This window comes from Plodia interpunctella, chromosome 19 (genome assembly GCF_027563975.2).
Source record: "Plodia interpunctella isolate USDA-ARS_2022_Savannah chromosome 19, ilPloInte3.2, whole genome shotgun sequence".
Classification (NCBI taxonomy): Eukaryota; Metazoa; Arthropoda; class Insecta; order Lepidoptera; family Pyralidae; genus Plodia; species Plodia interpunctella.
In genome coordinates this window covers 8,851,026-8,874,228 of record NC_071312.1, presented here as the reverse complement: position 1 = coordinate 8,874,228, position 23,203 = coordinate 8,851,026, and the positions used below count along the sequence as shown (strand labels likewise).

Sequence of the window (23,203 nt, the reverse complement as noted above, 5' to 3'; positions counted from 1 at the left end):
TTGTATGAAAGTATTTAATTGTTACTAAAGGGTTGGTATAGTTTAAATAATAAATAAATATATAAATATATTGGGACAAATTGAGCTAGCCCCAAAGTAAGTTAGAGACTTGTGTTATGGGATACTAACTCAACGATACTATTTTTTATAACAAATACATATATAGATAAACATCCAAGACCCGGGCCAATCAGAAAAAGATCATTTTCCATCATGACCCGACCGGGGTTCGAACCCGGGTCCTCTCGGTTCAGTGGCAAGAACTTTACCACTGCGCCACCGAGGTCGTCATGCAGTCAGTTTGTGCTATGTTGTTTTGACATCCGTCGACGAACAATGCAGAAATTGTATGGAGATTCTACATACGTCAACGCACGTCAATAACACAACCTATGAACAACAAGCTGCAACGTGCTGCGACGTCATAACGGAGCTCATCGTTGCAATGGGTCATGGCTCTGAGTTTTATCATTAAGATCTATCATCAAATTTATTTTAATAAGTCACAAGCTTGATATAAAAAAAAATATTACATCCTATATTGACAAAAATAAATGAAAAATCTACTTACCTCATAAACTAACTCTAAATAAACTTTTTGTGTAGTTGACAGTAGCGTAATGTTGCTTGAAGCAATTTATTTAACTCTAAATAAACTTTTTGTGTAGTTGACAGTAGCGTAATATTGCTTGAAGCAATTTATCTTGTTATTACTTGTTAAGGTTCAATAGCTGCAGGCAAAAAAAAAACAAACGTTTATGATTAAAACTTAACAACATCTTTGTTCACATTGGGCGAGTTGGCTCGACGCAGCTCGAGTATCGGTTATGCCATTACTAATCTCGTGTTAAAATATACAGACTTTCCTATGTACTCTATTTCTTATTTTGTAGGTCATTAAATAATTGCACTAAGGGCCTGTAGTGCCTATAGTATAAACCACCGCATACATTTGTCATCCGAACCTAATACTTTTTTTTAAGTATCCTAATGCGTGACTTAAAACAATTGTACAATAATCATGTTCCCAGTGGGATTTAATAAACTTGTGTCAAAAAAGAACTTGTAGACGAATCGACCATTTTAACGTAGTAAATATGGGGATAATCCTGTATGTTTATAATCTTTGTCTATCATCATTTACATGAATATCTGCAATTATTTATGAGTAATGTTAAGAGGATAATAATAAACTGACAACACAATAGGACTAATAATATTAATCGATGGCTAATTAATTAAAAATTTAATTAAATGACATCTTGTTCATTTAATTTAATTTTCATGTTACTATTATAGATAGGGACCGATTGGGTATTTAATTATATTGTTGACTGTGCCTAGTACTGACCAAACTACTAGCTACTGACCCAATGTGAACGTTCTCATAAACCTGCCATCCAGAATCGAACCCGCTACCAGCTCTCCTTTTAATAAACACATCACCGTGTAATCCATAATATTGGTTCTCGGTAATATCCTCATGAATATTCATTAAGATCCATTAGAACACAATCTTTAAGAGTCGGGTAATGAAGTTTCGAATGAGTTTCGCTTTTGTAATTGATTCTTGTGGAGCTTTTACGACAAACCTTGAAATACTGTTGGGAATAGCAAACAGATATACAAAGTAACAAAATTATTTCATAGATTTACAATGAGCGAAGTTATCCTCTATAATTGAGATCGATGGATCGATAAATTAGTAGTTTTATGCATAATAATATGTTACACAAATACACAAGCGGCTGTATTTGGGCTCGGCAAGCGTAAACAAACTAATTATGGATGGAGAAGGAGTACAATGGCTCGGTAATAGGGGCAAATAGAATTTGTGTAGGTTGATGTGCTGTTGACTGTACCATGACCTACCGCAGGCGCAATGCGAATTGCTAGATTTTAACGACTGCGAATCCATCACACAACGGATTAATATTACGAAACACGGACGCGTTAGAGATTATTAATGATTGGTCACCCATCCAATGACGAACCATTGTTAACTAAACTGTAATCCTTAACCATTATGAGCGTCACAATCATTATTTCATCTATTCAATAAATTCACAAAATCCAGTATGGGTAACAAAATAACGTATGATATATTTAGAAATTTATATACACGAAACTAAATACATGACGTTTATATATATTTTAGTGTATTTTTAAATTTGAGCAGTTATTTAGTGTTTATTTTAATTAATGGCACGAACACAAAACAAAGTAAGTTCCAAATTACAAAGGAAAGAAATAAAAAGACAGAAATAGACATACACAAAAACTATTATTAGATGTTGCTGACACAGCTCTGGAACAGAGTTTTAGTGACAATTCGTTTACAAAAAACTTTTCCAATCGCCTCGGATAAACCAATTTATCTTTCTTTCTCTTCACAAATCTGTGCTAAAAGGAACTGATACACTATTTTTACAAGATTTACTTTCAATCACACGCTTATTAAATGTTGTTAACACTATAGTGATTTTTGTTGTCGAATGACTATTAGAGAAAGTGAAAACTTTTCTAATCATGCAAGCTGAATGAAGGATATAATTTAGAGAAACTATTAAAAGGTTATCTTAAAACTAAATCTAACATTTTCTTCCAAAGCATAGTTCGACGCCAGATACACTCAGCTGCATGTCCGTCCGCGGACAGGCATATTCATCGGTATCCTTAGTCTGTTGTCAGACCATCATCTCTGACAAATTAAGCCAGCATTTCTTGTCTACTTTTAATGGAATAATTAATTCAAGCGGCTAACTAGCGCATAATTATTCACACAAAGTTGCATGTCTACGTCGCGCTCTTGTTAACAAAATAAAACATTCATATTCGTAATCTGCATCAGATCATCTCAGATTTATGTTGACGATTTCACGGTTATTAGCAAGTCGCCCCAATTCTAATGGTTATTTATGGCCAATTAACAAAACTAATGAATCAATTTTGTTTTTGCCAAAAGCCTGTTTAAACCAAAACAAGAATTAGAAGATGTTTAATTAATTTTATTCAAACTAAAATTTCGAATGGACGATAGAATGTTAATCCTTTTCAAATTAATGTGTTAAATTCGTTTACACATCAAGTTACCATAGGACTACTTGCCACTATATGGTGATAGACAGTTGTTTTTAACCCCCGACGCAAAAATAGGCGTGTAGCTTCTTCTAGTGGTGTAACGAATATTACACCACTAGAAGAAGCTGCCATCAAGTCAGCCCGAGTACAGTAACTTGGGCTCAGTGAGGACTGGCGAGCAGGTTGAACATTGATTTTGGATTTGTGTGTTAATATTAAATGTTGCTATTACTGAACTCATCATCATCATTTTCAGCCTGCATCAACCCACTGCTGGGTATAGGCTCTATTCGTGCCACTTCCTAAGATCCTGTGCCAGTCCCATCTATCGCTTCCCATTGACCCAAGCTGCTGGTTACAATAATGCTGAACTAAACTGAATAGATAGTATTATTTATTATTTGTTAGTTACCCTTCTTGAATGTGCCGTGAACAAGAGGCGATGGCCCGTGAAATTGGCAGAGGTACTGTGGCCACTGTGACGACGCGATAACTGCTTTTTGTAACTCAGCAATTTGGTAGAATACAGTACTTATATTCTCTAAACAGCAGCAACTTATATTCTCTAACAGCCTCGAACAAAAAAAAATTCATTCCTTTTAAATGCATGAGAGAAACATTTTAAACAGATAACTTTAATGTCCTAACCATCAAAAATCTCATAAAACATACACGTACTGTATTCTATCCCGGCGTCCTAGGCGAGCGGCGATATACTGCACTACGCAATGCGATGATGTTTTAATTACGATAACAGTATAGATACTACTACTAGATACATAATATTATCCCGCCTGTTTCCCATTAGGGTAGGTAGATACCAGGGATTTCCACTTGCCATGATTCTGACAAATCTCGTATGTTTCCTGTATATTCATGCTTTAGCGATAAGTCCGTCTTGTGCCTTTAATGTTTTTTTTTTATACTTCTCTTTCGTGGCAATAAAAAATATTTATACATGTATCACGATTCTGTTCATATACGCTGCCTAGTTATGGAATGGGCGACCCTAACCCTTTTTAACGAGATCCGCAAACCGAATTTGAGATCCGCAATAACATCAAGTCACAAGCAAATCCATAAGTACATTAAATTATATTTTGACGCACTGTGTCGTTCATCTTACTGCATTTGACGCTTACCTACGATGCAGGGTAAGCTTTTAAGCACTATCTAAGTGTAGTTTATGGGCGTTGTATAATCTGTGGTCTAGCCAGTTAGGCCGAGATGGCGCGAAACTCCTTCTGTTTATGGTAGCTAGGTTAGATCTTAAAATCATAAGGTCAATTAGTATCAAACTAATTTGGTACTGATGGTATCTTGTATTATCGTCGGACATATTGGAAATTCTGTTTATCGCTATCTTTTGCACTCTGGTGCAGCGAAAATTTTAATCATTACATAGTATAAGACCGACTCTCTTGCCACTGTCTGTCCTTATGCTTAGAACTTCGAAATTACGCAACGGAGTGCTTTAAGAGAAATGTATATAATATGCTTTTAATATCGCACCCGGAGCGGGTCGCTAGTGCTTTATAAATAACAATACTCAACAGCGCATACTAAGCTCCGAGCTTATGACCGATAATGAACAATAAAATATGGAACCCAATCCTGGGTCTACAAATGACCACGAATGTTGTTGTGATTCCTGACACTCGTATTAATACAACCTATATATTGATGACTGAATAAATTGAGGTGCGTCACGTTTTGAGTGTCCGTCTTGCTCAGATTTGTGCAACTTGAGAAATCTAATGAATAACACAAATAGCAATTTTCTATTCCGAAACAAATGCTTGTGTACTGCAAATTGAAATTAAAACAGTCGACCTCACGGAGAAGAAGGCTCATTAACCTTCCTAAAACACCACGTCTAACAATAATATTAAAGAAACTTGAGAAATGGCGTCGTAAAGGAGAAAGAGCTGTCTGTCCCGACAGACACGTTTTATATTAGTTTCTGCCACTGTTCACGAGAACAATTCGTCATAGTTCACATACAATTACGACTAGTCGCATGTGCGAACTGCGGTGCGATAAATCGCAGTTGCAGACATTAAATTACTAATTTAATAAATTTTTGTAATTTTTCTTTGACAGATATTTTTAAATGTATTATCGTTCGAATTGTAAATTAATTAAAAATTACTTTTTATTTAAATAGATATCCCAAAATACGAAAAATATTGCCATGATAGTCGCCACAAGAAGTATTTCTGAGAAATGGAATGACTTGATCTTCTGCCGTAAATTTTCACAAAATTTCAAACACAAAATGTCACAAGGTTACTTATTTAGCCTAAAAAGGATTAAATTATAAATGTGAAGGTTTGACTATCTGATATTGGGATTCCAATCATGAACTCGACCATTTATTTTAGGTGACGTATAACATGATTATTATTCCAACATTGGTCTTGGGAATTCTGTGGAGCAAAACGAAGGTTTTAAAAGAGTAAAGTTGCATACATCAGCGTTCTTTTTTAGAAATTAAGTTTGAAAAATAAGTCGAAAGTGTACGTCCTCGTAACCTCACGAGCTGACAAACATTATCAAATCTAATGAGAGTATAAAACAAGTTGGAACAGCACCTCCCTGCATAATGAAGTTTCGCACGCTATTTCACTCAATTTACGGGGCAAATTCGTACATTAGAGGGATTTAGGCGAGCTTTATGTGTTGTTTACAGGTTTGCCAAAGTTATATGAGAGCAAATAATAAAAAAACTTTATATTGTATCGGTTTTTCTTCGGTAGTAACTACCCTATTTTAGGTAATTTAGTAACTATGGCTTTGCTACACTCCTTGAGCTATTTCTATTCTTTCCTTACATATTATAAAACAAAGATCTCTACCGCGACTGGCCGCGATAAACTCAAAAACTGCTATCCGAATTTTAATGCGGTTTTCACCAATAGTTAGTGTAATTCCTGAGGAACGTTTAAGTGTAATGTTTTATGTCCGAGCGAAACCAGGATGGGCCGCTAGTAAATTAAAGTCTAGATGTTGCCCGGGGTTTCGCTCCCGTGGTAATTTTGAGATAAAATACAGCCTATAGCAATCATCGATAATGTACCTTTCTAATGATGAAAGAATTTTTGAAATCGGTTCGGTAGTTTCGGAGGTTACCCGCTTCAAACATACACACGAACTCACAAACGCTTACTTCTTTATAATAATAGTATAGATAAGTCTTACTTATGTATATTTAATAACTTAATTATTCAAGACAACAATGAATCAACACAACAATTACTGCAATACCTTAATTATCTCAACAAACCAATGATATGCTTGACCTTCCAGTACGCCTCACATTACATTACCCGATCTACGTCTATTAAATTGACATTAAAATTAACAACGAGCAACCGTGAGTGTAACCTACTCGGTTAAGTATCAGACACCCGAATCAATGTTAAATCATCTGATCATTTGCCTCCATCACACCGCAGATGATAAATCCGCATTGCGTTGTAATGATGCCATTTGTCGGTGATCTTTGTAAAAAATATATATCAATTTTGCAGGTTTTGTGAAGATATTTGACGATGTGTACACAGTCCTACTAAGATTATAAATGCGAAATTTTGTGAGGATGTATGCGTGTATGTTTGTTAATCTTTCACGCAAAATCTACCGGACCGATTGTTATGAAATTTGGTGCACGGGTAGAATATAATCTGGAATAACACATAGGGCACTTTTTATCCTAAAATCTATCAGGTAGTGTATAATTCAGACACACATAATGCAATACACATTGTGTGTGTATACAATTCACAATCAGATTTAGAGTCAGATTTTATTTAAATTACGTAATCGCATCTAGTGTCTACTACTTACCAATCAAATTTTACTTCACAAAACTTTCAGAATGCTAACAATTTCTGTTTAGATATTTTTTTAAAAAATCAGGTGAGTTTAATAAACTTTAATATCCATACAACTGTCAATAGGTAGGTATTTTAAAATCATCGTCATGGAATAAAATTGGTGCCTACCCTCGTTAACCCAAGTCTTTGAATTCCGACTCAGTGACAGCTGTGATCATCTAGATTTTGTTATAAGTCATCGTGATTGGCTGAATCAATGATCCAATCAGGAGCTAAGCCGACATGAATGACTTCCATTCATAACTAGTTGCCTTTGTAAACTAATTTTTATATTTGTTATAGTTTGAATTAATTGGATGAAGTTTTTGATTCCCTAGCATGTTAGCGTTATGATGAGATAATATCAGGTATACAATTTATTTGTAATAGTTTAAACTATTTTAGAATTTGTTTATCTTAGTTCTTAATAGTTTCAATTCAGACTTGCGGCGCGTCGCGACCTCGTTCGGGTAAAACCTTAATAAATTATACACCTAAACCTTCCTCAAAAATCACACACAAAAAAACCTGAATCAAAATCCGTTGCGTAGTTTCAAAGATACTACTACTTAGCATACGTAGGGACACACAGCAGGAAGCGACTTTGTATTATACTATGCTGTGATAAGTTATTTTATCGAAATTGTTTATTGATGATTCGTGGTCTTACAAAAAATTCGAAATAATGTTTGTAGAACCACGAATTTCACAAGGCTTTCAAAGAAAGATTAATGTCTCATGATTTCCCCCGAGCCTCTGAATGCGATCAACAATATCCTTCAATATTTGACGAATGGAGACGTAACTCGTGTCCTATAAGACATACTTTGTTGTTATGTAGTTATTTTTCTATTAATGATCCCAGTTTTTGCTTTACTTATCATGATATCCATTTGAAATCGCTTTAGTAGATATGTTTTTTGTAGATCTAATTTTAATTACGTTAATTATTAACGTCTTATCCATTCATAATGCTGCTTATGATGATGAATGTAAATAGCTCTACTTTTTATCGACAAACTACTTACTTAGCTCATTACAATAGGTACTTTTTATTTAGAAATATTTGGGTAGCTCCGGGAAGCTACAGTTTTCTTGTTATGTTAATAATACACAACAAACAACTATATAATACAACATTTAACATCCACACTAGGTACGTAAAGAATTTAATTAACTCCAGTGTAAACAATCTCAACATACCAAAATCAATTTCAGAAAACTTGAGGCTGTATATTGGGTCTGATGTCTTCTATTGTCGGCTGTCGGCAAAGGTTTGCGGACAAAAGCTAATGCTATTGGAGGTTATTCAGCCAATCAATGGACTTTTAGAGGACTTTGTAATTAATTTCAACTTAACAATGGTTTTGTTGACAAGACTATACATAAGTATGTATATTGTAAACTGTCTAAATATATTTATGTCACAACGGCGACGTGTTAGGTTTAGTTTTATATTGTTTCTCATGAGAGTTTGTTCAGTTCACCATACCTTACTTGCAAAGAATCAGGGTCTAGCGTAATATTGGATACCTAGATACCATTCCTTGAACTTCCATAAAGCTATACTCTGCTTCATAGAGCCTATTGTGAGATCAGTCTCACTAAGGCAAATCGAGAAATAGTATTAAAATCAGTTTTAATACTATTTCTCGATTTGGGTTTCTCGATTTTGCCTCAAGGGTTATAGCGCGATGCAAAGCGACGTAACCCACGATTGACGACGTATGTGGTCTATTTACCATTTATATATTGTTGAAATCAACTGTAGTTACCGTCAACGCGTAATCTTTTATTAAGATGAATAAATTATATTTTCGTCCACAGAACGACTCTGACGACGACCAGTGTGCGCTGAGCGACAAATGGCAGTACGAGAGGAAGTCCAGAAGGTGGTCCCGAGTGGTGGAGATCACGCCGCAGGCGCAGCGGCGGTTGCAGGTGAGTGTCACTTCTCTGACGAAGGCCAAAGCATAATTTTTGCGACATCTAGACAGTAGTCTGTTAGATAGACATCTTCTCCTGTTTCGACACCCAACACACGACAAATATTTATAACAGTGATCACTTTGATTCTGGGTGTATTATGCCCGTTTCTGTGTTTTTTGGGTTCGTAATAAATAATATTACAGAAAATATTATGCTTGCGTTTGCTTGTGGTTGCACTTCCTTTCTATAATATTATTTAATGTAGATAGATTGTATTAATTGTCGATTAGTTGTCCGAAGCTGATCTTGATTGTATGCGATGCCAGGGGTTCGATTCTGTAAGAGACTGAGTTTTTTAAAAGATCCACTAGCGCTATGGCCAAGTTATTGCGGGGCTAGGTGAAACTTTCTTGACAATGTCGAAATTCCTCTGCTGGTCGAGAAGCAAGCAGACAAGCAAGGACGACTAAATTCGAAAATACTACCTTACATATGGAAGGCAACGGTAACTGTGATGAATAAAAAAATATAACTTTTGATTCTGCTTAAATCTCACTCATTTAAAAAGTGCTGAAGGTTAAAAAAGAAAAGGGCAGTATTCATTATGCTAAAATTAATACAAATATTCATAACGCAAATTGTTTACGTAGTCCCCCACCCAAGGGTGCTACAGCGGCATAAACAGAGTTATTTTATAATGCCTGAAGTTAATTCAGAATGTTCACAAGAGAGCCAGCCAGTGCGTGTAGTGAAAATATTTTATCTGTGCCGCCATTAAGCATTCCTTCGTGAATGGGAATGCCGCTCCCGTCCTCACAATGCAATGGCTGCCGCGCTGAATGGAAAAAGAGATTATTTTAATTTGCTAGTCAGTAGCAAACGATGGTTTTTAACAAAGAATTATTGTTATTTACCACGTCAATTTTCAAATAAATTACTGCATTGTTCAAAGATTTAGTGCATGTCAATCTTTCTCATATATTTAACCTTGATAAAAGCTTAGAAAAGCATGTTCATTGCCTTTGTCTCGACTGCTTATTTTCAGAAATTCCACTATGGCCTTTTCAAATAAAAAAAAAATATAGAACTTGTGACAAACCATTAAGATCTATAATATCAATGTAGTCAAAATTTTATTGATTTCTTGGATTTGAATCCAAATTGTGCATATTTGTAACGTAAATAAAATTTCCAACAGATGATAGCAGCAAAGGCGCTGGCGGAGAAAGAGGCGCGGGAGGCACGGGGGGAGGTGGAAGATGATGAAGACGACACTCTCCCAACCATTCGGGTCGGCCTGGTGGACGCTGACGGTCACTACACTGATGTTGAGCCGGACTTGTAAGTACTTCCAAACCAGTGGCTTCGTATTGGCCCTCAATTTATTAGAGCCGACACACTAAGAATAAATACTATCAAAGATTGACTAATTCACACAGTTGTCCATAAGCCTTTAACAGCCGTCTGTGATAGACTGACACTGCCCTCTAGAAATTCCATGCCAATTTTAAAATTCATTAGTAGGCGATGACACACCCACACCTTTTTTTTATTATTAAAAATTGTCTTTTTTGACGAATTTGAATTTGATGTCTGATGAGAAGCAAAGATGAGGTGGATACACGCAGGCTCAAAAAATGCCTGTTAGACTCTCATATAGTTGTTCGATAAAACCGACTGCATAAGTGTATGTAGGACTGTGAAGTGTATCGATCGGCTGTGGTACTACATTATTTACCAGTTGAGCGAAGTATTTATGTCTTGAGTGTGCGAAAGGACTATAAATGGGGATTATTCATAGATTATAGACTAGAGTTGAAAAAGTGGAAAAAGTGATATGTTCACTATTCCAAACTACATTCCAAATTAATACATCGCTGATACAGCTAAACTAATCTAAAAATTTTCAAGCTACACACTATTACCTAGATTTTTTAGGTATTTTCATTAAATTCTACTAACATACCAATTTCTAAATACCTACTTTTCATTGAAATAAGTGGGATACTGGACGGCCACTAACAATAGACAATTTTCCGGCGCGATAGCTCGAATACCACTCTCTTTCACAAACAATACCCGAGAATATCCACCTTATCATGATGAATGCGTGTGAATATTTACCTAATCTCAAGCGGCCATTATAACGTCATCCACATAACAATTAATAAAATGGGTTTCTGCTCTAAAACGCCCTCGATCTGGGCTATTGGTTTGACGCAATGTAAGAAGTTTTAATTGCGGTGCCAGTTACAGCGGAGTATTGGAAAGTTGCTGTTTCCACAACTCTTTTTTATAAGGAAGTCGAATTTAGCATCGTTTCATTTTTTATTTACATTGGCTTTCATCCACAGGATTATGCAAGCAAATATATACTAGATTGAAAAGTAAGAAAGCTTTAGTCGCCTGGTAAAATATCTGTATTTATAACATTAGTAGGTAGCTGATGCCCGCGTGTCGCTCGCACGAATTGTTATACAACAAAACAATATATGGGATAAATGTTCCGCTTTTGTAGTTCTATAAATAGTCTGCTATATTTTATGCCGGCTCCACAATATCGGCAAACAGTTCGCCAAATTTTGCAGTCTCAATTATGACTGTGTGCAAATTAGGTCACAGAATGCAAATTAGCCATATCCGCGCGGAATCCGACGTGAGATTTTTGACGTCTCTTACGTTGTCGACCGCGTAGGAAATCTGCTTGTCACAGCGAAAACATGAAAAGCTTCCCAATCCCGCTACCGCTTATCGCTTTACGCTGTCACTGGACCCCACCTATACTAATAACCTATCATTATAACTTACGGTTTGGCAACGCGATAGAAACGTGATAGGTGAAGGGCCAAGTACCATTGCAAGTAGAACAAATGGCCACCTTGATTATACATTGTTGGCCCTTTCTGTTGTCAATGTGTGATGGAGATTTTAGTAACGAGCTCTCGCCTAAGGCTTCTGTTTTCTATTGATTAAGTATCTCTCTTGTCTATGGATTGGTGCTAGATATCCGTGAAAGATGACCCTTTATGAAAAGGTTGATGTTAAAATTGTTGATCTGGATAAGAATTTTAAAGGCCTATTTATGACATCATTCAAAACCCGTTATCTTTTTAACTATTCATATAATATGTATCTAGTTACTGTATTATTGTGTTTTAAGAAATAAATATCTAGCTGCGCCCCGGGGCTTCGCTGGTCCCCATCTCCCTGAGAATTTCGTGTTAAAAAGTATCCTATGTTTTATTTCAGGTTATCTACCGGTGTAGGTACCAAATTTCATAACAATCGATTCAGTAGATTTTGCGTGAAAGAGTAATAAATATACCTATATACAAGTACATGCTTACATCCTCACAAACTTTCGCATTTATAATATTCATAGGATTAATGTTATTCGAAAGTACCGCAGCCAGATTGCGGAACTCCTTAAGGGAGACATTAGGACCACACAAGCATATTCGAAAACGTCACATCTGAACCCTGTCCCCCACTTCCACCAAAATATATCTCCTTATATCCAATGATCACACAATGTTACTGTGGGCGTATCCTGGAGTTCTGAAACACTGGATTTTCCTAGCTCAGGCTCAAATTCAAATTCAAAATTCAAATTCAAATCATTTATTCAGAAATTAGACCTTCACAGGCACTTTTTCTCGTCAATCTTTAAATTTATAGTTATTTCTCACAAGCTAGAAACTACTGGCATTTCGGAACGACCACTGCTGAGAAGAAATGCCGAAAGAAACTCATTTGAACAGTGTTGGTCCCTATCATGCCAGATCGGCATACCATTATTGTTTCTTACAAAAAAATTTTTTTTTCTTTTCTTTCTAATAATATATAAAAGTACATAATGTACATAGTCAAAAGGTATATCAAAACAGGTTATGATTGTGATCCGAGTGCTGATTATAATATATATATATATATATATATATATATATATATATATATATATATATATATATATATATATCGATGTGAAACACAATTAACTTACATGAAAATATATGAGAAACGAGATGACCAGTTCCCTCTGGCAGCACCCGTTCACGAGTTGACGCATGGGACAGCCATCGCGTAGCTCAACCATAATAGAGGGAACCTCACGACCCGGCCCACGACGCCACCACCAGATTGACCATTTGAGTGAGCATGACACACTCGATTCCCATGACTTCATAATTACAATTCTTATTCGTCGAAATAGAAGTATAATTCAGACACTTGAAGATCACAAATCACGTACATGTTTTACAAATAAAATTTAAATGCCATACGAATTATTATAACAAAATTCAAAATTGTGAATAAAATAATAAAAAACAGTAAAATAAAAATTAGGAGATCATGTGTGGAGTGGCAAAGTTGTCGGGAGGATCCAAGCGTTTTTATCAGTCAAATAGGCGTTAATTGTGTAATACGCTTTATCCATTAAATTTTTCTTAACATAAATTTTAAAATTTTTCATTGGCAGATTAATAGCCTCTGCAGGGAGTTTATTGAATAATTTTACACTTTGACCCACGAAAGACCGCCGAACCTTTTTAAGCCTGAATCTATTCATACAAAGTTTGTGCTTATTTCTAGTGTTTACACTATTTACTTCGTTTAATTTTTTATATAAATGTAAATTTGATTTGACAAAAATAAGCACATCAAAGATATACTGACATACCACAGTGAGGATGTTAATTGATTTGAAGAGTTCTTGAAGAGAATCTCGAGGTTTTAACCCATAAATAAAACGGATAGCTCTTTTCTGTAATACAAAAATTTTTCCTATGTCAGCTGCATTACCCCAAACTAATAGTCCGTAGGACATAATGCTATGAAAGTAGCTGAAATACACAAGTCTAGCTGTATCTATGTTCGTACACTGTCTGATCCTTCTCACTGCAAAAGCTGCCGTACTAAGTTTTTTGGCCGTGATTTCAATATGTTTATCCCACTTTAATTTGTCGTCCACAGTAATGCCCAGGAATTTAGTACTATGTACCCATTCCAGAGCTTTACCATTTACTGTTAAAGGTATAACATTGTGCGAGTTATTTAAGAGAGAAAATTTAATACATTTTGTCTTCTCTGTATTTAGAGATAAGTTGTTGGTTGTAAACCAGTTAAGCACTACCGACATGCTATTACTTATAAAGTTATAGTTTTCACTTTTTCTATCGACTTTAAATAATAAGGATGTATCGTCTGCAAATAGAACTACTTCGCATAAATGTTGGGCAAGGCATGGGAGGTCGTTAATATAAATCAAAAATAAAAAGGGACCGATAATGGAGCCTTGAGGTACGCCTATGTGAACAGGTGCACTATCGGAAATTGTTTTGTTAATTTCTACTCTCTGTGTTCTATTATCTAGGTAAGACGAAAGAACACTAAGAGCCGCGCCAGTGACACCATAATGTTGAAGTTTATTTTTGAGTATATTATGATCTACACAGTCAAAAGCTTTCGATAAGTCACAGAAAATACCTACGACATCTTGCTTGGATTCCCAAGCTTCATTAATTATTTTGACTAAAGTGGCTGCTGCATCAGTAGTTGAACGACCTTTGGTGAAACCGTATTGACGATTATGTAAAATTTTATTTATATTAAAATACGACACAAGTTGACTGAAAATAATTTTTTCAAATATTTTACTTAGAGTGGGTAATATAGAAATAGGTCTATAGTTTGTGGGATCATGTTTAACGCCTTGTTTAAATAGAGGAATTACTTTACTTATTTTCATTAAGTCTGGGAACACGCCTTCAGATATACATTTATTGAATATTATGGTTAGGTGAGGAGCAATCAGGTCAATAATGCTGCTCAATACTGAGACGGAAAACCCCCACAGGTCCTCAGTGTTTTTAACATTTAGGGCTTTAAAAGCAGATATAATTTCATCTGGTGTAATATGTCTGAATGTAAAAGTGGACTTAGGGTCCGGAGCATTTCTTTTTAATAGATCATCTGCCGCATAGGAGCAAGAGAAAAGGGATCCTGTGATATTCTTAGAAATGTTGGAAAAGAAATTATTAAATTCGTTGGAAACTTCGTCATCTGCACTTATGGTTTTACCGTCAAGTTTTAATACAAAATTTACGTCGCGCGTGTTAATTTTACCAGTCTCTTTATTTATGATGGACCAGGCGGTCTTTATCTTATCACTCGAATTTTTTATTTTATTAGTTAAATACAAAGATTTCGCGACAGAACATACTTTTTTAAAAGTTTTAGAATAGCGTTTAACATATGTTATGAATTCCGCATTAAGATTGTACTGTTTTTGGCCATAAAGTTCATAAAGTCTGTTTCTACTAATATAGATACCGTTTGAGGCCCAATCACAAAAGTTAAGTTTATCTTTCTTGATGAAAGTTTTGATAGGAAAAGATTTTTTGAATTCTTTTTCTACTATATTGAACACCTCATTGTATTGGTCATTCGGGTTTTTTGTGAGGTCTACATCTGGCAATTTGTTATAAACGGATTCGCGAAAACGCATTTTACGTTGCTTAGTTAGAGGCCTACAAGTTACAGGAGCGGTGCTTAGGTCAGACTCTCCGTCACGTATAAGTGATACCTGTTGACCCAGGTGGTCAGACCCCAGACAGGCGAACAGTTTTTGATTATAAACAGCGCAATCGCAGAAAACGTTATCTATACATCTGGCTGAGGTCGAGGTTATTCTAGTGGGTTCAAAGAATGTGTGCTTTAAGTTAAATGAGTCTAGTAGATTTTTAAATCCATTGGTTTCCGAACATGAAACTAAAATGTCTATATTAAAATCACCGCATAAAATTATATGCTTATTGTTAGATGTAACTCGCCTGAGTGCTTCCTCCAAAACGTCTAAAAGAGTTTCGCAACAAGCTGATGGAGGTCTATAAGCAGAAATAATAATATATTTATCCAACTCCACACAAGAAAGTTCTATAGTACATTCAACTGATAGACTTACTATGTCTTTCCTTTCTTTATACTTATAACTCTTATTTAATAGTATTAATGATCCTCCGTGTTCGGCATTTTGTCTTACAAATGCACTTGCTAATATATACTTATCGGGAAAATTTAATTTAATTTCATTTCTAAAAAAGTGTTCAGTTACACAGAAAATATCAATACTATTATTTTCTAGCTCTAGTCCCCCCCCCCCCTCCCTTATTAAATACAACTGTTGTAATCTGAATTATTGTGGAAATAAACATTTTTTTCTTCTTTCTTTCTTTTCTTTAAACCCCATAATAAATTTTGATGCAGTTTTAACTATTTAGACAATTTATTCCCAAAGGTTTACATACATTCCATTTTACAATTCCTATAAGAGCAAAGCACCAGGTCGCAGCTAGTCCTCCCTTCCTTACATATTATTAATATACAGACAGACGCAATAGGGGGACTTCCCTGTTGCTTACTGTTCTAATACGCGATAAACCCAAAAACTACTGGATGTATTTTTGAACGGTTTTCGTCATACATTGTCATACATCATACAACATAGATAGTGTGATTCCTGAGGAAGGTTAAATTGTATAATTTAAGAAGGTTTTACCCGAGCGAAGCCGGGACGGGCGGGCCGTATATAATAACATTATTCATTTTATAGTCTATTTTATATTTACGTGCTCCATCATGTCATCACAAATTCCCAACGGCAAGAATCTGAAATTTTACAATGGAAATAGAATTATGGAAGCTAAATTGAGAATTTTTTGTCTAATGGTACACGATAAATATTGTCTAAGCAATATTGATGATTACAAACTCAAATGTCAAACATATATCGTCAAGATTGACACGTATTGTGTCAGATATTGACGCACAAACAGACACACACATCGATAATTGGACAGCTCATTTACTATAAATCAAAACACATTTTGACATATTACACAATGAAGTACGTAGATCAAGCTCAAACACAACAACCATACACATATTAGAGATGAACAATGATAACATGACTATACACCTCTATTATAACAATTTGGAACTACCTATCATTTTATTAGCGATTTCTCCCTTACAAGAGCTTGTTGATGTTCGCGCCGAGATAAATACAATTTCCACCGTTTCAAGCCCAAAAGCGCCTGTGAGCTGTATCTTATTGCCACGATACATGAGCACGACCATTGTCTTGCTAAATTAATCCTGAAACCCATCTTCAGACTAACGCACTCAATTCCCAATCTGTCCACCATTTCCGACTCATTGAAGGCTAGAAGGGTGGTGTATGCATGTCGAAGGTTTGTGATTTTAGTGCCTCTAATAGTGACTTCTCGAATTCCAGTTCTCGCAAGCTCTTCTAATGATGTACTACCCATAAGCATTGTACATTATGGTGACAGAATGAATCCTTATCTAACACCCTTTCCAAAGCCAAAGGTGTTCGATTTTGCATTATCGATTCTTACGACACCCTAATTGTGCAGATACAATGTTTTGTTTATAGCCACCAAATGCTTAGGCACTCTCGGCTCTCCCAACACCTTCCATAGACTCGACCAAACGACGCAGTCAGAAGCCTTATGGTAGTCGACTAAGCATTTTAGAATTTTAATTGGAAGAAGTAGTGAATTCTGATCTTGCTGGAATGAGATATTAGGGCCAGAGTGCAGTTCTCATATTTTGTTGTGGAGACTTTCTTTTTGAAGGAGCAGGAACACTGACTAAAATTGATAAACGGTATGTAGGGCTTATAATGTTCTCCTAAAGATTCTTTATTAATAATTGGTCAGATTCCAAAGTCATCAGAAAAAAAAATGGAGTAGTCGTGTTATCATAGTCTACCTCTACACGCAGTTAACTCACAATATAAATTACAATATAAACACTCATAGATACGGAACCGCGCCTGTCAGAACGCCATTACTTATTTATAGATAATCTGTGGCATGTATCCAATTTGGTCACCCTGTTACAGCTAAATGAATGGACTTCTTTATTGATTTAGTAAAGATCTCTTTTGACGATAGAAATATCGATGCGTAGTAAGAAAGAACAGGTACATTCATACATGTATAAATATTAATAATACCAAATTTCGATCGGTTAAAGGTTTCATTTTAAGGCAATGGAAAAAATCTTGCATTAGCATTTTATTCCTTTTTTAAAGCGTGTTTTGTGTCCCACTGCATTTTAACTAACAAAGACAGTTTATCTGTTTATTGATTTGGTCGGTTCTATCGACTCTAATAATAAAGTTTGATTTTAATGACGTTTTCGTCTGATGTATCATTTACTACGTGACGCTGACTGCTGACTACGATGCTTGCGTATGCCTGGTCAATATGTAAAATAGATCTATTCAAGATCAACAAAATTGCCACCAATTTTTCAATAAACAAAAAATATTATCTGTAATGTATACAATCATTCATAACCTGTCACACCGCGTCTATTCCGACCAATAAATAACAAGTAATATGTCATACAATTTAATGAACCGGTCAATTGCTCTTTGATTGGCGATCGAAGTGTTGATTCGTGACCGCGCATCGCTTTCAATTTGCCATATAAATTCTTTGGAATTATTATACCAATCTGTCAATTTTAATTACTATGAGGAATGGCGCAAGTTTGGGGCGTGTGGTTCCATGCTAGAGAACTACTCCTCATTCCTCTAGTAGATGTTGTATGGTGGAATTAAAGCATAAAAAGCCTTGGCTATATGCTCGTGTATTTATACTTATAATCCATAATAAAGTAAAAAACACACATCTGTGTACATTTCTCCCTTATTTCAGCGATATTTATGCTACGATTCTGTGTGTCGTGTAGAAATCTTATTACCTTGTCAGTAGCGAACGACTCAATAAAGAAATTGAAAAATGTCACATTCCTTTGATGCAAAAATAATTCTGAAAATTGCGCATGTTACAGAGGCCTTTATATTAAACCAATTCATTTCTTTTGTAAAGTATCAAAGAAGATAGTCGCCTCGTAATGTTTTGTAAAGGAATGCTTACCTACGTCTCAAATGATTTTCTTCACGTAAAGTATTTAAATATTTATGAAAGTGACGCAAGACTATATTATATATTTTTTAAACTAATATTATTAACGCGAAAGTAAGATTATTTGTTTGTTATTTATCGAGGTTTAATTTTTTTAATAAGAATTTCACCTGCAAGTACCATAAAACATACAATGTTGTTAAAATAACATTTTCTTGTTGCAAAAGCAAATGCTTCCATTACAAAGGGATTGTGTCGGAAAGGCGAGTCTTGAGAGTTGAGGTGAGGGCCACTACACTTAAGTGGACTTTTGTTTTCTTCGCAAAAGACAGGAGAATATTTCTCGAGGCGAAGACGTTACTTCGTTTTAGAACTTTAATAAAATAACTTTCGTTTCGAGACGTCTTTACGTTCAGGTGCAAACTAGGTGCGTTTCATATATATTTACAATAATCTTGTTTTATTGTAAACTACTCTCTATCTTATCTCTGCGTGTTCTTTAATGCGTTTGGGGCTGTGACACCTTGAAACCCGGAGCCAGCGTAAAAAATAACCTTAATATTTTTAAGATGCAGCGGTGATTTTACAATCGACCGCCTGTCTGACGTCAGCAATCTCAGCCTGTGTCCGTACTCTCCGCCTCTTACGACATCCACGGAAAGAAGCAAAGTGCCTTTGCTAGAGCGAGACAACACGCCACATTTTATAATAATCTAGCTTTTTACATAAGAAACAACTATTGCCATTATCTCACATTAACAGCAGACATCCTTCCTTCCTACTAATACCTATTATAAAGAAGAATTTCACGGCCGTTTTGAACGCCGCCACTAATGAAACGCTACACGCCGCGTTCAAACAGTCGTGAACTTCACCCATAAATGCAAAAGTTTGTGAGGATGTACGTAATATGTGTGTGTTTGTTGCTCTTTCATGCAAAATCTACTGGACTGATTGTTATGAAATTTGGTACACGGGTAGAATATAACCTGAAATAAGACATTGGGCACTTTTTATCCAGAAATTCCCACGGAATCGTAGCTCCAAGGCGCAGCTAGTTAATTATAAATTCAAGGCCTCTTTGGGTAATTCCACGAATCCCTCAATAAACGCCTGTTACTGTCATTAACTATGAAAATCGACCAAATTGTCTCTAAGTGCTTCCGGCCCTGGAGGGTTATCACAACTTCCAACCTATATTAAACGATTAGCCTCATTCCCGGGAGAATTTCGGAATAGTTAAATACCCAAGCACTCTTTGTTCGCTGTTCGCTGTCGGTTTCGAAGCTTTCTTCTTTTAAACTATGCAACGAATCCGTTGGTCTGATTTTGATGAAATTTAGAAGGTATATAGATCTGTCAATAGAATTTTTAAGTTCGTGGAACAATGAAATCGATTAAGTTGTTTTTGAAATATTCACAATTTTGTAAAAAAGTTATTGTGTTCGCGAGGTCAAGTTCGCAGCGAACAACACTAATTTACAAGTATATCCCAAGCTTGACTTATAATTGTGTATAATAAATCATTCCATTGCAAACAACCGGTACAATCATTACTGCTGTAAACCAAATCTGTAAAAGCCATTAATAGGACCGCGGTCGTATTTAAAGGGGTAATTATTGAAAGTTGTTTTCGTAAATAGCTACCTTGCGAAATGGGACACTCAAACGAATTGTCGGATTGAACTAATAAATTAGTGTAGTTTTCAATTAGCTAGTTATTATCAATTCAATTAGCCGTTATCTGGCATGGTTGAAACAGATCGAAGCAATATTGATTTAATTTCAATACAATTTCGAAATCATAAAGTAAATAAACTATCGTTTTGAAGATAGCCAGCTAAGACTCCAATATGAGATAATTAGAGAAAGCCTTTTAATCTCAGATAGATAAAAAGTAAATAAGACTGGTTGTATAATAGCAGGGAAAATGTTCTTAAAAGTTATCAGATCATTGTGAAGCGACGAAAACCACACCGCAAAATATTGGCTATTGAAAATATTTTATACTGAAACGTGAATTACTGAAACGCACCAGTGTTAATATAAAAATCGCAAAGTACGATAAATAAAACTATTACTATTTTATTTTGTTTTCAGATTAACAGTACCCGGGCAGCCAATGATACAGTTACCAAGCGACAAGGAGGATGAAGAAGACACTGGGACCAGGTTTCGAAGAACTGGCTCCGAAAGACTCAGAGACGGCGCCAAAGCTCTGCTTAGGAGGGTGGAATCACTCAAAACTAGGCAAGTATTATATAGAAAGAAAGCAGATTGAAATAACATTGAATTAATTATTAAGTAGCTTCAACAAGAAATGTTCAAATTGTGTTCGAACGAGAAATATCGCTAAACACCTTTTTACAAATATATGTTGAGATCCTATATATGACCTATTTAAATTTACGACTTTGATTACAGGAGAAGAAAACGGCAAAACAGAACCGAAGTCATCGTCTCATCCCCACACTTCCTAGACACACAGACAGACAGATATCCAGACTTAAACTATATAGACATGACTCCAACTACACCAACAGCATTTCCTTTCCCCGACTTCAACAGTTCCCCTCTCCACGCTCCAGCCATCAGAACGCAACCACCTTCACCCATGACCATAATGCCACCATCGCCTATAGCACCTTTAGAACACTCATTTGTTTTAAATCCTCCTTTTGGTGACGATAGCTCAAGTTACGCGTCAGATGGGAGTATGAGCTCTAGTAATAAGAGTACAAAGTCTAAATTGGGGCGAGCGAAGAGAATTTTCCATAGGGGTATGAAGAATGAAGACACCAGTGCCTTGAGCGACTCAGAGTGTCAGCCGGCGAGTTGGAGGCACAATTATTATAAGGATCATAATACTCATCACAATACAGAGGTATGTTAACACAAATTTATCAATCTCATGTTGAAGCCAGACAACTCCGTAAAAGCATTCCAAACAAGCTCGGGTTAAAATAGACTTTGATTTGATAGATACACATCAAGAAGGTAATGTAATGTAATAATAATAAAATTTTTGTGATAAATGAACACCGCTGTATCTCTGCAGGTGTACGTTGAGCCACCTTCTCCGGTGGAGCTGAAGCCAGACCCTGAAGTACTCCGCGAGGTACAGAAGTCTCCCGGACACACGGTGCACCGGCGGCAGGCGATACGGACCAGTTCGCTTAATCTCGGGAAAGATGGACAGAAGTAAGTGGTGGAGTAGTAAATCTCACTATAGCAGCATCGTCTTGCTCCAATTTTGGACTTAGAACTGTTCCAATCATCTCATGACGTTCTCTGGAATCGACATCTAATGTAATAAAATGTATATTTCAGACATAAACCATATCAGATTATCTTAATTTATCGTATCTTATTTATGTGGAGGTCAGTCAATATGTCTCCTGTGCCTGTGCATTCGTTCTCTCGTCTATGTGCTGCAGGAGTTTGTAATAATAAATAAATAAATAAATTAGGACAAATCACACAGATTGAGCTAGCCCCAAAGTAAGTTCGAGACTTGTGTTATGGGATACTACTACTATATTTTACGATATTTTATTACAAATTCATATAATATATAGATAAACATCCAAAACCCGGGTCAATTAGAAAAAGATCATTTTCCATCATGACCCGAACGGGGATCGAACCCGGGACCTCTCGGTTCAGAGGCAAGCACTTGCGCCACCGAGGTCGTCATAGCTATCGTTTGTGATAGCTGTCATCCGCTGCAACATAGAATATTTTTGTAAAGAATGGCATAGAAATCTATACCAGTATCTAATGAAGCATTTATAGATAAACAAACCTTTGTCAATGATCACAACGGCAAATAAGTTATAAATGACATGTTCCAAACAACTAAATATTAATGGGGTAAGAAACACCAAATTTGGTCCTTCGAGGATCCTCCGGACGAAGGGACAACTTGTAGTTTCTTATAGCTGACACGTGTTGATGTCATCAATACGAAATACTGCTTCACACATTGAGCGAGTGGATTTTTACACGTTATTTTCTTAATGAATAATAGAATGGCATGCAAAATTGTATGTCAAAATCATGTTCGAAATAAATCCTTTGTACTTAGGGTGGATTGTACCGTCAACTTTGACGTTAACTTTAACGTGCGCAGAAAAAAAGAAAGTACGCTATTTTGTCTAAGCGTCAGTGGCGCACCGGTTAAAATTAATGTCACATTTGACGGTGCAACTCAGCCTTACATCAATTTTATTATAAACTAGATATTGCCCGGAGCTTCGCTCCCGTGCGTATTTTGAGATAAAATATAGCCTAATAGCAATCTTGGACAATGTACCTTTCAAATGGTGAAAGATTTTTCGGAGATTAAACGCC

General features: G+C 35.8%; 1 protein-coding gene across 6 annotated transcripts in view; it reads left to right on the top strand.

Annotated features, from left to right (window-relative positions):
- Nucleotides 1–23,203, top strand: part of cv-c (crossveinless c) — a 230,146-nt gene that overhangs the window by 194,223 nt on the left and 12,720 nt on the right. For all 6 annotated transcript variants that reach the window (XM_053759986.1, XM_053759987.1, XM_053759988.2 and 3 more), the window contains 5 exons: nt 8,787–8,900; nt 10,087–10,229; nt 20,951–21,100; nt 21,275–21,734; nt 21,909–22,051. In XM_053759986.1, coding sequence (XP_053615961.1) covers nt 8,787–8,900; nt 10,087–10,229; nt 20,951–21,100; nt 21,275–21,734; nt 21,909–22,051 — 1,010 coding nt within the window. The remainder of the gene's footprint in view (nt 1–8,786; nt 8,901–10,086; nt 10,230–20,950; nt 21,101–21,274; nt 21,735–21,908; nt 22,052–23,203) is intronic.